At 49.1% G+C, this 13,694-nt stretch overlaps 1 protein-coding gene across 1 annotated transcript in view; it reads left to right on the forward strand.

The window, feature by feature from the left end:
• Nucleotides 1–13,694, forward strand: part of LOC137793994 (partitioning defective 3 homolog B-like) — a 109,384-nt gene that overhangs the window by 63,794 nt on the left and 31,896 nt on the right. Inside the window, exons 18-19 of the mRNA XM_068590502.1 lie at nt 946–1,161; nt 1,865–2,054. Of these exons, the coding sequence (XP_068446603.1) occupies nt 946–1,161; nt 1,865–2,054 (406 nt within the window). The remainder of the gene's footprint in view (nt 1–945; nt 1,162–1,864; nt 2,055–13,694) is intronic.

The following is a 13,694-nucleotide window of genomic DNA, read 5'->3' on the forward strand; positions in this document are numbered from 1 at the left end:
GCCTGTCAGTTCCCGCGGCGCCGCTCCTCAGCCGTCCCTGTACCACTCCACCTCAATCATGTGACTCCGGCTTTCTCCTCATTTCTGCCTGTTTTCCACCTTCTCTCCTCTGCAGCTTTCTGTGTGTGAGCTGATTGCTCAGGTTAAAATCCGTCTGATGAAGTCGAGATATTAATACTGTTTATATATTCTTCATGAATATAGATAGGAATCAACTCAAATATGTCTTGATTCCAAAATAGTTTTCTTTATTCTTTATTCATTGCTTGACCTCACGCCTTAAAATATGTGTTATTTATTTTATTCTTCCAGAGTTCCTTTGTAGTTTGACTTTCATTTGCAGCACTCGGCGCTGTTTTCCTCACATGGTGAGATTAGATAAAGGAATCGAGCAAATTGTGACCAAACACAAAAAAGAAGAGGTTAAAAAATAGTTTAAAGAAATAGCTAAACTTGTGGCATGCTGGCTAAACGCTGCCATAAACTTTGTATGAACTTGATTTTGGTTCAGAAGACGCAATGCACAACTTTACACTGGCTCCGTCCTAATCGGGCCGGTGGACTCATTCCAGTGTATCGTCCCGTAACTCTTCTGAAATGCCTCGTCCCGGCTCCCTCTCCTGCAATGAACTTGAATCTGTTCGTTTTTAGGCAGCGTTCATGGTTAAAGTTTAATGCAGATGCTCTTTAAATAAGGAAATATGAATGCCGGCGTGAAGGATAATGTTTTGTAAGCAGTGGGGGGAATTTAGCTAAAAGCTTATGATCTCAATACCCACAGTCACTTAAAATCATCCAGTCCTATTGTATCAGCGGCAGCACATCTCATTGTAGCGTCCCCGTTCTCCTCCTCCATCACTTAGGCGTCCTCTGCCCTCCCTTCCTCCTCTCATCCTGTTAAACGTCCCTCCCGCCCTCTTCTCTCGTCTCTTCTGTTTCCCCCAGAGCCCTCGGCCGGCGGAGCGCTGGGCCCGACCCTGGGCCTCTGGAAGTCCAGCTCCCTGGAGAGTCTCCAGACGGCCGTGTCGGAGGCCAATCAGAGCCGCAGCAAGGCCCAGGTGCCCTTCCACCGGCCGCGGCCGCACATGGTGCGCGGGCGCGGGTGCAACCAGAGCTTCCGCATCGCCATCGACAAGTCCTACGACGGGCCCTCTGAAGACGGTAAGACTTTTCCCTGTTGCTGCATGAAACGAGGCTTTCTGAGACATTGCATCCCTTTTTAAATTGGACCCCGCACATCCCTCAGGCTTTATAACACACTGGCACTCAAGAAGAGCCAGAGGCCTGCCAAGGGACGGTGCTTAGCCTGAGTACCTTAATGAAATGCTACATGATTTTATCCACTCAGCAATTTAGGAAGAGCAACTTTATATCTTACAGCAGCATATTTTTTAAAGCTCTACCTTGTGAACCCACGGACACGCTGGATGTCGTGTGCGTGTGAGATGATTACTGAGGAAATTATCCTCCGCGTTAGCTGGGAGGAGTGAGTCCATGCAGAATGTTGACTAATGATGTTTGGAGGAATCTGGAGTGTGAAAAATTACCCGTCTGCGGTCGCATTAGAGGAGAAGTCTCACTTCGATGGCGTTTGGCACTGAATGAAAATGACAGTGTTTATCTGCCTTCAGCAGGTCACACAAATGCATCTTCTGATCAAACATTAAGCCATGAATGAGAATCATTTTAATGAGAGCGTCTTGTGTTTCTTTTTGTCTTTTGTTGCCCTTTTCCCGCTGCCCGCTCATCCAGGTGTAGAGACTTGCTTCTGCCTCTGAGAGGACTAACTAGCTCTCTCTAACGGCACAGTGATGCTGAGCCAATGCAATGACATACCTCTGGCTCTTCTTCCCCCTCTCCGCAGACGACGACCTGTCGGAACGCAGCTCCGGCTTCGAGACGCCCGCCAGCAGCTCCTCTCGCCAGGACCTGGACGCTGAAGACGGAAAGAAGAAGAAGAAAACCAAAGGGAAGAAGAAAGAGAAGAAGAGCAAAGTGAAGACCGGAGACGACGCGGAGAAGAAGCCCAAAAAGAAAGGATTCGGCCTGTTAAGGTAGGAGTCCTTTCATACGTGAACTTCTTTAAAAGTCACTATCGCGGTGACTCTTCTCAATAAATAAATCAAGCAGCGCAGCTCTAAAGACCGAACATTGAAAAGGTCACCTGTGAGATAAAACAGAGCAGGTAATGAGGCTTGCGCTGCTTCACTACTACAAAAAACCCCAAGGTCTTCCTGGAGCATCAACCGAGCCGTGATTACTTTTGTTTCAGAGGAGAGCTGGTGATTTGACTTCCGAGTGAAGGAAAACCAAATACCCGACGCGTCCCTCCTGTATGCAGTCGAATTGAGGGTTTATGTGGAAATCAATGGGAACAACTGCCCTACTTTCCCCTGGTTAAGTTTCAACAAATCAGCCACTGAGCCCGGCAGGATTATGGGGACATTGGATTATTGGCTATGAACACAACCTTCGCTGTAATGGAGGGTATCCATTATCTCTCAATCCAAGCAAAGTCCTACCGACACGAGCCGCTTGTCAGCCCTTTATCAACGCGTCGCCATCGTGATTGCGGCGGTCCAATCCTCCAACAGCGACCCTTATCTATTGGCAGTGACACGGTGTGGTCAGTGTATCGCTGCACTTCCAACACTTGAGATTCAATTAGGCTGCGGCGAGAGATAGCGCGGGCCCGCGCGCTGGCCTACAGATGGCGGATAAGAATCCAATCGGCCGCAGTGTCAAGGGCGGTAATGGAGGAGATGTTCACACGGTGAGGCTGGTAGTGGAGAGCGGGGGCAGGGAGGAGAAGGGCAAGGCGAAGGACGCAAAGCAGCGGTGCATGCAGGGAAGGCGTCCAGTGTAAACCGGCCTTGAATATCCTGTCCAGCTCGCGCGACGTTTCCCCGGCAAAATGTACTTTATAGCTCCATCTATTACACACATCAAGCCTCTGCTGTGTCTCTGCAGAGGACGATGTCGGAGCTGACACCGCGAGCTGTGTGACAGATTGTGTTTATGTGTTTGGGAGGTAATCTCTGCATCTATACTCCACGAGCATCCAGTCTCCTGTTTATTCTCAGTTCAGACGTCAGAGCTGAGGTTTTTCTCTTCCTTTTATCTCGAAACTCTCTCCAAGGGGCCTGCATCCAACCGTCATTTGAATGATCGATTGATCTGCTCGTTATTTCCATGATTCATTGTTTGGTCAATAAAATGTCTGAAAAATAGTGAAAGCTTCCGTGTGCAATTTCCCAGAGCGCCCAGAGGTGACGTCTTCCAATGGTTTGTTTATCCGACAAACAGAAGAAAAAGTCAATTTATTATGTTAGGGAAATAAAAGCATTACATTATCACATTTTAAAAAGCACGAAAGCAGCAAATGTTCGGCTTTTTGGTTAAAAAAAGTAATTTTCTGTTGATCAATCATTCTGAACTCTTTCCATCGTCCTCTTTTGCTTATGCCTACTCTTATTTTGAAAGGGTTACTAGTCTGTGCAATGATCAATGACACTTAACAGTTGACCTCATTGAAAGACGTGTGTCATTTTACACATTTGGGACACACATGTATTTGCATTTCGTGGACTGTGTGGACACAGATGACGATCATGTTGGAGGCCTGTCAAGTCTTGAGTCAATGGAGGAGTTCAGTGTGTGGCGGCTGCCCTGCAAGTGCTCTGGACTGTGGTGTATGAATAATACAGCATTGCTAGGTGATGTGCATTGATGAAAATGCCCTGGATACAATGTTTCTAATTATTTGTAACATTATTTTATGATTAAAAGCCTGAACAACTTACCTAAATGTGATAAAGAAGTGAGGAACACAGCCCGGAGTCTTTATCCCACAATGCTTCTGTGTGCCTTTTGACACAAATATGAAAGCTGGCACACCTCTATACATGCACACACACACACACACACACACACACACACACACACACACACACACACACACCGACACACACACCTCCTCTTTCTTGTTTGTGAAAGCATCCTTTCAAACTGGCAACAATAGTCCTAAACACTTACACCCAGCCCACTGTTCAGCCGAGCACAATAGTGCCTCAACAATAGAACCGAGTATCTCTCTCTCTCTCTCTCTCTCTCTCTCTCTCTCTCTCTCTCTCTCTCTCTCTCTCCCTCTTTCTCTCCCTCCCTGGCCTTTATCTGTCCGACTTGATCGTTATTGGACTTGAAATATGACTTAATTAGCCGCAGTATTGCACAATTCAATCTAATTGCAGCTCTCAAATGCTGTTTTACTCCAATGGCGGCATTAGGAAAAGGGCAAATTGCAAACACATGACCTCAGTTTACCTCCGCAGTGAACGTGTGCGCGTTATCAGCTCGCACAACAAACAAGCTGGAAGTGCCCTGTCCTTCCAGCGGCCATCAATATTTAGTTTAGCTGCGGCAGTATTTGAAGAACAAGTTGTTTTTGGCGGCAGTGCATCGCAAACAGCTGGGTGTAAGGTGACCTCTGGAGATGACATTTGCTATGGCAACATTAGTTTATCTTTTTTTTTTTCTTTGCTAAATCCATATTGTGATCCTCTTTTTGTGGAGAGCATCACTTCCATCCAGTGTGTTTCTACCTGGGCACAGATGGCGTAGAGTCAACCGCCGTTTGACATTGTCACCTGCTGGCATAATGGTAGTGCGTCTTTAAAGGTCAACAATTAGGGATTGGTGGGGGCAATGTATTTATTTAAGGGGTCAAAGGACCCAACATCCATATTAGTGTTTAGTTTGATATTAAACATGCCTCACGTATACAAATGTTATTGCAAATGACTGTAATTGGGCTACTTAAGGCCTTCACACGTCGCGGGTGTGACAACACAAACGACACACAATGTGTAACACTCCTCTGGAGTAGAAACTGCTGACAGACTCACACCGCTCTGCCGTTCTCTCTCTCACCCAGAACAGCGAGGAGAACCTGGTCAAGAGTGCAGACGTCTTGATCAAACGAGAACGACGGAGCACTTTTCCTCCTTGAATAAAACAATAATATTTTACGTAAGAAGCGGATGGTTTCCTCCAGTTTCTCATCCTCGGGGGGCGGGGGGAGTTGAACTGCGGCGTTGGTTCTCGTGTGCACGGCTTACGCTCTGGGCTCACGCACGGCCTCGTGTGTGCGTGCGCGGTGGGATTAGACGCATTATAAGTGTGAGCCAACGCGACTTAATCAGGAGGTCAGGGTTTGAAGGATATCGCTTGTGACTAACGTCCTCTGTGAGAGTCGCCTCTCAACCCCAGCAGCTCCGCTGGGCGCTGACGCATCCCGTCTGTCCCGCCAGTCACTCAGGATCAACGTTCAGCTGTCGCCATTAACGCGCGTCCCGCCACCCCCTCCGCGAATTTAAGGTACATTAAAGCCGCTGCTTTTGATGTGCTGTTTTTTTGGGGGGGGGGGGGGGGGGGGTTGCAAATCCACATGTGACACGATATACATCCTCCAACCCCTGGTCCTCTGTTCGCGGGGCCCCAGAAAAAAGGAGCCTGACAAGGGGGGAAGGAAGCCAATTAGCGGCGTCCGTTCCGCCGGCGTCCTATCGCGGAGCAGCAGGATGCTGAGTGGCAGTCACCGGTGGGCTGTGCTCGACGGAAAGCAAAGCCTGGTTGTCACACCGCGAGCGGATTTCTGGTGCGCACTCCTCGCTCCCTTTCCTTGAGCACTTGCTCCCTTTTTAAGTTTCACGATGAGCCCCCCCACTCTCCTCTCTTCCTGACCTTAACCGTGGCCTTTTCGTCAGCTTGCGTAACTTCCTCCTGCTGCCTGTTTCATGCCATTTATACTTGAGTGTTACATCTCTCTATTTCCTTGAATGAACTATTGATTTACCAGCCTGCGTTGGACAAAATGAGCTCTCAAGTCCCACTTGAATTCACACAAGTTTGTGATTATCTACGATTAAGAGTGCTAATATGAGCTGTGAGGTCCCAGAGACCTCCTGCCAATTAAGCAGGCGCGAAGCATGTTGTTCCCCCGGATTCCTCTTGTGAGGTTTCCTGTCGCCGGAGCTCCTCTCTTTGTCTCTTCAGTCATTCCCGTTCGTTCCGAACAAAAGCCGATAAAAGACGTCGGAGTAAAAGCTTCGGCCGCCGATCACCTGCCGAGGTGCCAGCGATTGTGACTTTCAACACAGCGAGGAAAGGAAAGGAAAGGAAAAAGGAAGGAAGGGTAGATGTAAGGCGACTCTTTGAACGCCCCCCACCCTCCCTCTCGGTTGTCAAACGTGTTGCCTGGCTCGCCGAAATCCCTGTGACATGTTTGTGTGGGCGTCTTAGCCGTGACTCTAAGCTGTGATGGGGCTAATTTGGAGGTGCATTACCTAATCCCACCGTCGGTGAGTGCGCTGCAGGTGGATTTCTTTGATCCGCCATTTCATCTGGCATTTAAGGGGCGGTTAGCGGCGCTTGACGTTGCACACCGAAGTGGAGTCTTCAACAGAGTATTTATTATGTCGGTATTCTCTTTAGGCCCATGCGTTTTGCACACAGGACACGCCTATCTCCTTTGGATAGACATGATCTCTCTCTCTCACACTCACTTCATCTCTATTCATGTCTTTATCTTTGCATTAATAATAGATGCCAAACCACAAATCACTTTCTTTGCAACACTTGACATGCACGGAGCACGCGGCCGCGGCTCGCTAATCAGGGCTGCGTTAAATACACGCTCCCGGCGAAGAAGAGGAAGCCTCTCGGACCGCGTTCACGTTGTTGTACACGCCGCACGTGTCAGTCGGAGGATGGAATGATTTGAAACGGAGTCGGCAAATCATGCAAATCCCTCGGAGAGGGGGTTAATGTCGCCTCTCTTATCCGCTGGCGGCTTTTACCCGCAATTAGGGCGGTCGGAGAGTTGGTTGTCAGCGTGTGGACGTACAACGAACACGTTCGGGCCTCAAGTTGAATTCCTGTTATTTGAAACAAGCAGCTCATCTGCTGTTACACTCTTCCTTCTTCTCAACTCCAGGAAGGTGCCGTTGAACATTGAAGCGGCGCCATCGCCCTCCATTGAGAGCAGGGCGCCTTAAATAATTATTCAGATTTGTGCCGCCGGCCCAAATGTAAAAAGCCGGCGAGTATTCTCCCCCGCCGTCGGAAGAGCCGAAGCCGCCGCCTCCTGCAACCGCTATTGAGGCATAATTCTAATTTACAACTTCGCCGTGGAGGCAAACAGTCGCGGTGCGCTATCACCGCCGGCAGCCGCCGGAAAACAAATTAACTTTTTCTTCTTCTTTTTCTTTCTTTCTTTTTTTTTTTTCCACCCCCCAATCTGGCGCGATGGGCAGCTTCCCTGAAATGATGTGCGGGTTTATTGGTGTTGATGCGAGCTGTCAGTCAAATATCAGAGGGATGGGGAATTGACAGCGGAGATGATGAGGAAATCCTCATGCATATATATCAGCTGATAAAGGGGCAGTCACAACAGCCCCTCCCCTCCCCTCCCCCTCTCCCCCATCTCTCTCTCTTCCCCTCTCTCTCTACATCACTCACACCTTCCCCTTGAACCCCTCTTCCCTTCTCCCCCCTCTTCTCACACGAAAGGCCTTTTATGTTGCTGGTCTTTCATGCGCTGGCTACACCTGCCTCCCTTCCCCTTTCTGCAGCCACACCGTTTGGCTCGGAGCGCTCGCTTATTTACAGCGGCGGCGCTGACTCACTCCTCCGCCGTTTGACCGCACGCCGGAAGAATTAATGACTTCATTCATAGGCTTCAAACGGCTTGTTTACCTCCGCCCTCCAGAGTTCACCAGGAACTTCTGGATGGTCTGTACTGTGCAATTATACGCTCTCTTGTCCAACTTCTTCAGCCAGCCACATTATCTATTATACGGGGATGTACGGAGCAATCTTCGGGAGCGGTAATCACTCGCTAATGTCCTCTTCAGTTTTCTTTTTCTTCCCAGGAGCTGTCACATCTTTCAAACGGCAGCGATCTCGTTTGGGATTATTTTTCATTTCCACCAGTAACGTCTGTGACTCATCCAGCTGAGGAACATGATACCCACATTTGTCCGGCGAATTATTGCCCATGAGGTAATTATCAAATGAGACGGTGAGCCGGGGAACTTCCATTTGTCGTTGATCAGTCTCGCGATCCATCAGTTCCGATCGAGTTATGACATTTGGGATGGACCCCGAGGGAGCGGAGATTTAAGGCGCAGACGCATCCGTATCAGACGGGCATTCGGGCAGCCGACTGCCCATCACTCACCGGCCAATTAAAGGTCTTCATCTGGCCACAGGAAACGGTCCTGACCAATTAGCGTTGGATCTCGGACGCACTCGCGGCAGGAGGAGGGGGGGGGAGGGGGGAGGGGGAGGGCGCCAGGAAGCGATTACACCTCCGATGGCGGTCATGTCCCGTACAGTCATCTCCATGTCGCGCGTGATCGATGGGCTTCCTCTGGCATCCAACGTCTAATGGTACACACATGCAAGAGAACACACACACACACACACACACACACATACACACCAAGTCCTCACGCATCTCTCTCTAAAACACACACACGGAGCGCGACCTCTGCTTTTCCAGACGGAGAAGGTTAAGTGTTTCTTGTCCGAGGATGTGCGGAGGGCCCGCGGAGCCGAGAGTCTAACCTTTCCCAGTCTGCCAATGGCTCTGCTCTGGAGTCCCGCCGACCTGGCCTTTCCCACAGCCGCCAGCTGGGAGAATGTGAAGAATGTAGAAAAGGAAAAAGGGTTTGAGGGTATCAAACCATTTTGTCCAGCTCACGTTAAAAACCTCTAATCCTGCTGGAATCCTAAACTATCCAACATAAATTAACTTGCACGTTTCGTTTTGTGGAATGTCTGCGAATTTCAATCTGAAATACTCCAACCCCTCCACGGTCGCACCAACCAAACAGCCGCCAGGCCTTTTTGGTTGTAAGTGTGTTGTGTGTGTGTGTGTGTGTCGCTCAGTGGTCTCGTTTCAATATTCATGCCCTTCCCTGACAGACGTGGGGTTGGAAGAGGAAAGACAAGACAGATTGCCGGCGGCGATGGATTTATCTGCGCGGAGTTGCTGAAATATGACACAAATCGGGACGCAAACAATTAAAGGGAAGCCCATATTTCACCAGGCGGCCGCCGGACGGCGCAGCAGAAGCTCTCTTGCCCCGTTCACTCTCGTACTGCTCTTGCCTCCTTGCTCCACTCCTCTGTTCTCCTTCCCTCTGCCGCTTGCCTTTTTTCTTTCACTCTCTCTCCCTTCTCTTCTCCACACCGATCCATTCTTTGATCTCAATTTGCATCTTCTCTCTTTCTTCTTTCCGTCCCCTTCTTAACTTCTTAACGTTTCCTAGATTGTGCAGCCGCACAACTCTCTCTTTTATCTCACCTCCTTGTTCCTGCCCCCCTCCATCCTTCCTGCCTCCTCTCTTTGCTCCTCTCCCCGTTTCCTATCACCTATCCTATCACCACCTCCCCTCCTTTCACCACTCTCTCTTTTGTCTGACTGAAGTATCAGGAGGACTGGCCGGGCGTTGATTAAGAACAGCTTTGCATATCAGCTTTCTGGTCCCCAGAGAACAAACAACCTGCTGTGCTGTCTGTCTGTCTGTCTGTCTGTCTGTCTGTCTGTCTGTCTGTCTGTCTGTCTGTCTGTCTGTCTGTCTGTCTGTCTGAGTTCAAGCAGTTTCAGGAATTAGATCCTAAAATAAGAACTAGCGGATGAGTCTTCCACCCGCATCTTCCTCCCTACATTATTAATACGTTCTAAGCGAAGCTCTTTTAACTACAATTAGCACCGGGCGGATCTCTCACACTCTCGCCTTCTTCTTCTTCTTCTTCTTCTTCTTCTTCTTCTTCTTCTTCTTCTTCTTCTTCTTCTTCTTCTTCTTCTCATCTCAGCTAATATCGTCCATTAATGGGAGCTGATTTGGGGCAAATTGTGGGGATGTGGCGCAGGGCACACGCAGAGGAAGTCTGATAAATAGATTTAATTATGCCCAGTGGGGAAAACTTGGGACCTGCCGGCGGTTTTCATTACCGAACTGAGATGGAGACGGAGACGGAGGGTGGGGGGGGGGGGCTTTCCTGCAGATAGGCCCCGGGATTGGCTGACGCCGCCATCAATCGCGAACGGCTCTGCGGCCCAGCTTGACCTCGCTGCTGGGCGGCAGTCGCCTTGTAGCCTGATCCCTCGGTTCCACCAGGAAACCACGGCCATTTTTGTAATCGCACTTGTTGTCTATTTCTTGCCGGCGGTGTCATTCTGTCTATTTTGAGCCGGAAATATTTTCCGACTAGTCTCACCGCGAAGCAGGGCCGCGTTGCCAGAACGGGAGGAGGAAGTCTCCGTGTTACATCACAACCCTCTATGGTGTTAATATCTCTCTCTATCTCTCTCTCTCCCTCCCTCTCTCTCCCTCGTCTGCTCCTCGGTTTGTTTCTCTCTCTCCATCCGTCTCTCTCTTCTCTTTTTTTGCAGCAAACCCCACTGAGATACGCGCGCTCCTCTGCAAATACATACAGAGCAATCTAATTACTGCGATAACATTTCTGCTTGGCTGATTAACTGTTCTCCCCGTGCCTCTGAACGCCGCCGCATCGCCTCCATATATTCCTAAGCTCCTTACTCCTCCCCAGCCGAGCTGCACTTTCACGGGAGCTTTGGCTCACCCATCCGTCTCTCCCCTTTTCTCTCACTTCTCTTTACTCCCTCTCTTTCTTCTCATTCTTCCCGGTCTCTCGTTTATGCTCCGAGGCAGACGGGCTGTTTAGCCAGCGCTCATTTAAATCCTTACTCGTTCTTTTTTTCTTTCATCCTCTCTGCTTCTTTTTGCCTCTGTATCTCACTTTCATTCATTCCTTTCAAAACAAATGGGATATTTAGCCAGTTTTTTTCTTCTTCTTCTTCTTCTTCTTCTTCTTCTTCTTCTTCTTCTTCTTCTTCTTTTTCTGTGAGACGCATGGAGCCTGTTGCAAGAAATCTCTGTGTTCTGCTTCTGCTGTGATTTAAGTCTCCAGCATCACAACTTTATCACTAACTTTTGAAATTCGAAACGTCGCTGTGTTTCAGTTCCTCTGGAGCTGTGTGTGTGCGTCTCTGTGTGTGTGTGTGTGTGTGTGTGTGTGTGTGTGTGTGTGTGTGTGTGTGTGTGTGTGCGTATACGTGTGTGTCTCACCTCAAACACTGTATGCAAAAGTGTTCTCAAGTTAGTCAAGTCTGCAAGATCGAGAGCTCACACACATATGAAGCACACATGCACTCACGTCAAATAAATCCTGAAAACACGACTTCCTACACACACACACACAGTGTCAGTGAGCATTCTCACATCCCTTGTTATGCCCGACCCACCGACTCCCCGCTGCAACCAGAGAGGAAAAGCTTATTAAGGCGACGCACACTCAACTCAACACTGCACACACCGGCAGAGTTGTTGTCCCTTTTGCTCCGAAAAACAAAACAACAAAAAAAACAATGCTGCTAAAAGCGGAGAGATGATTTTCCTGAAAGGCCGTTTAGTCTTCAGAGGCGAAAAGCCTCGAGATCATGTGCGCAGCGATCTGATGCCGTTTGTTCCAAAAATGTTTGGTAATAGATAAGTTTGTCTAATGGAGTGAGCGCTCCCTCCCTTCCTGGACGGGCTAATTGCACGGGTCAGGTTGGTGACTTCAGCACCCTGGCTGGCTGTGATCTCCATGTTGCATAGAGAGCCTCATTAGAGCCCGGCTAACTGAGCACAGGCCCCTCCCTCCCCCCTTCCTCCCGATCCTCAAGCTATGAAAATGACAGTAGCTGTAGTAATTACAGTCAGTTTCTCAGCAGCGAGTTTCTTCCGGTGCGTCCGGAGCAGCAGCAGGAGAGCGGAGGTCATCGTCCATGATCGCCGCAAATGGAGAAAGAGGAAAAGGGGAGGGAGGGAGGGAAGGAGGAGGGGGGGGGGGAGATGAGGAAGAAGATGAATAAATTAGTTCTCCAGCATTTCCTTGTGAATTTGAGCGATGAATACTAGATCACCAATGAACGCGTCGCGAGAGAAACTCTGAGTTCAGTGCAAACGGAGCAGTCGAGCTTCGAGCCCCGCCAGGACGCCGGGCTCGCGGAGGTGACGCCGGCGGGCTAATGATGACAGCGGCACGCTAATAATGGTTCCCAGTAGCTCCGGTGACAGTGGGGAGCGCATTAAATGGGACACCAGAGCAGCCCGACTCCCCCGGACCCCTCCACTTCCCCTCTAATGAGGGTTTGATGGAGTGGTTGTGTAGGTAGATAATGCTAAGTTAATGAGAAGTCCTACTCCATGAGACTGTTTGCAGTTCCCCACAGAGTTGCCGTGTGTGTGTGTGTGTGTGTGTGTGTGTTGATGTATGCTGCTGTCTGCTCCAGCGTGTGTGGCCGCCGCTTACCTGCGCTGGTGTGCAATATATTGGTTTCTAGATTGCTGTGTGTAGTTGTGCGTCGGTGCATTCGCTTACCTCCGCTTGTGCCCACGCGTACCGTTCCGTCATTTATTTCTTTCCTTTTCATTTTTTTTTTATCCAGCAACAGACGGGCGCTTGACAGGAAATGAACTGTGAAAGAGTGATGGAGCAGAAACTGTCCTTAGAAGAGACAGAACTTAATAAAGGGCAGAGAGAAAGAGAGAGAGTAATGGGGGGGAAAAAGAAAATAGACAAGAGGCGTCGTTACAAAACAGTTGGCTCACCGCAGTGGGGATAAGATGGGAGTTTTGGCGATGGAGGAATAAGATAATGGGAGAGCGGGGGGGATAACCATCCTCCCTCATGGCAGGTACATGTCTCTAATTGGGAGTCCCACACCCATTCTGCATCCCCCACCTTCTGCTTCCTCCCATCTTCTTCTCAGACAATGCAGTGAGAAAAGGAGGCTTTCCTAATTAATGCAGATATAATGATGGGTCCAACTGTGGACCTCTGCCCTCTTTGAATGTTGATTAAGGTGCTCTGTGTGTGTGTGTGTGTGTGTGTGTGTGTGTGTGTGTGTGTGTGTGTGTGTGTGTGTGTGTGTGTGGAGGCGCGTTTAATCTACCAGGCATCTAAGCCAAGATAAACCTGGGATTTTTTTGGATTTAATCATATATTTACGTGTGATATAATTACACGTCTATTGACGCACGCTGGGAGGAATAGTGCAGATATTTCTTTTACACGAAGCTGACTTCTATATGCTCATCAGCCGAGTAATTGGTAGTCTGTTTCTGTCTCCCCGCACAATGTGGGAGTGCGTAGAAAATCAAAATAGTTCCGAGGAGAGAAAGGATCTCGCCGGAAAAACAAAAGCCGCTGCGGCAGCGCCCACACTTGTTTCCGCGGCGAGTGATCTCGAGGAAGCGCGGCGGAGAGACGTCACAGCGACGAGGGCTGACGACGAAATGCAAAATGAAGGGAGGATGCTGCAGATGACACCTTTTATACTTGCTGAAATGGCTCAAAGATCATGTTGAAACTGGAATGGATGCTGGTTTTGCTTGAAGGGGGCACGCCACCGTTCCTACAAAGCAACTTAAGGGATGGTGCGACTCAGCCTGTGATTGTTTGTTTGTATTATATCTTCTCTGGTTAGAGGAACTGTGTCAGGTCTAAGAAAATACATATATATATATATATATATATATATATATATATAGTGACTGTTTAGAAGAAAAAAGATGTCCCCTCTCTGCCTTCTTTACAGCAAAACATGAGCAGTGTGA

This window comes from Clinocottus analis, unplaced genomic scaffold, assembly GCF_023055335.1.
Source record: "Clinocottus analis isolate CAN_PGR_092001 unplaced genomic scaffold, fCliAna1.0.p SCAF_24, whole genome shotgun sequence".
NCBI lineage: Eukaryota > Metazoa > Chordata > Actinopteri > Perciformes > Cottidae > Clinocottus > Clinocottus analis.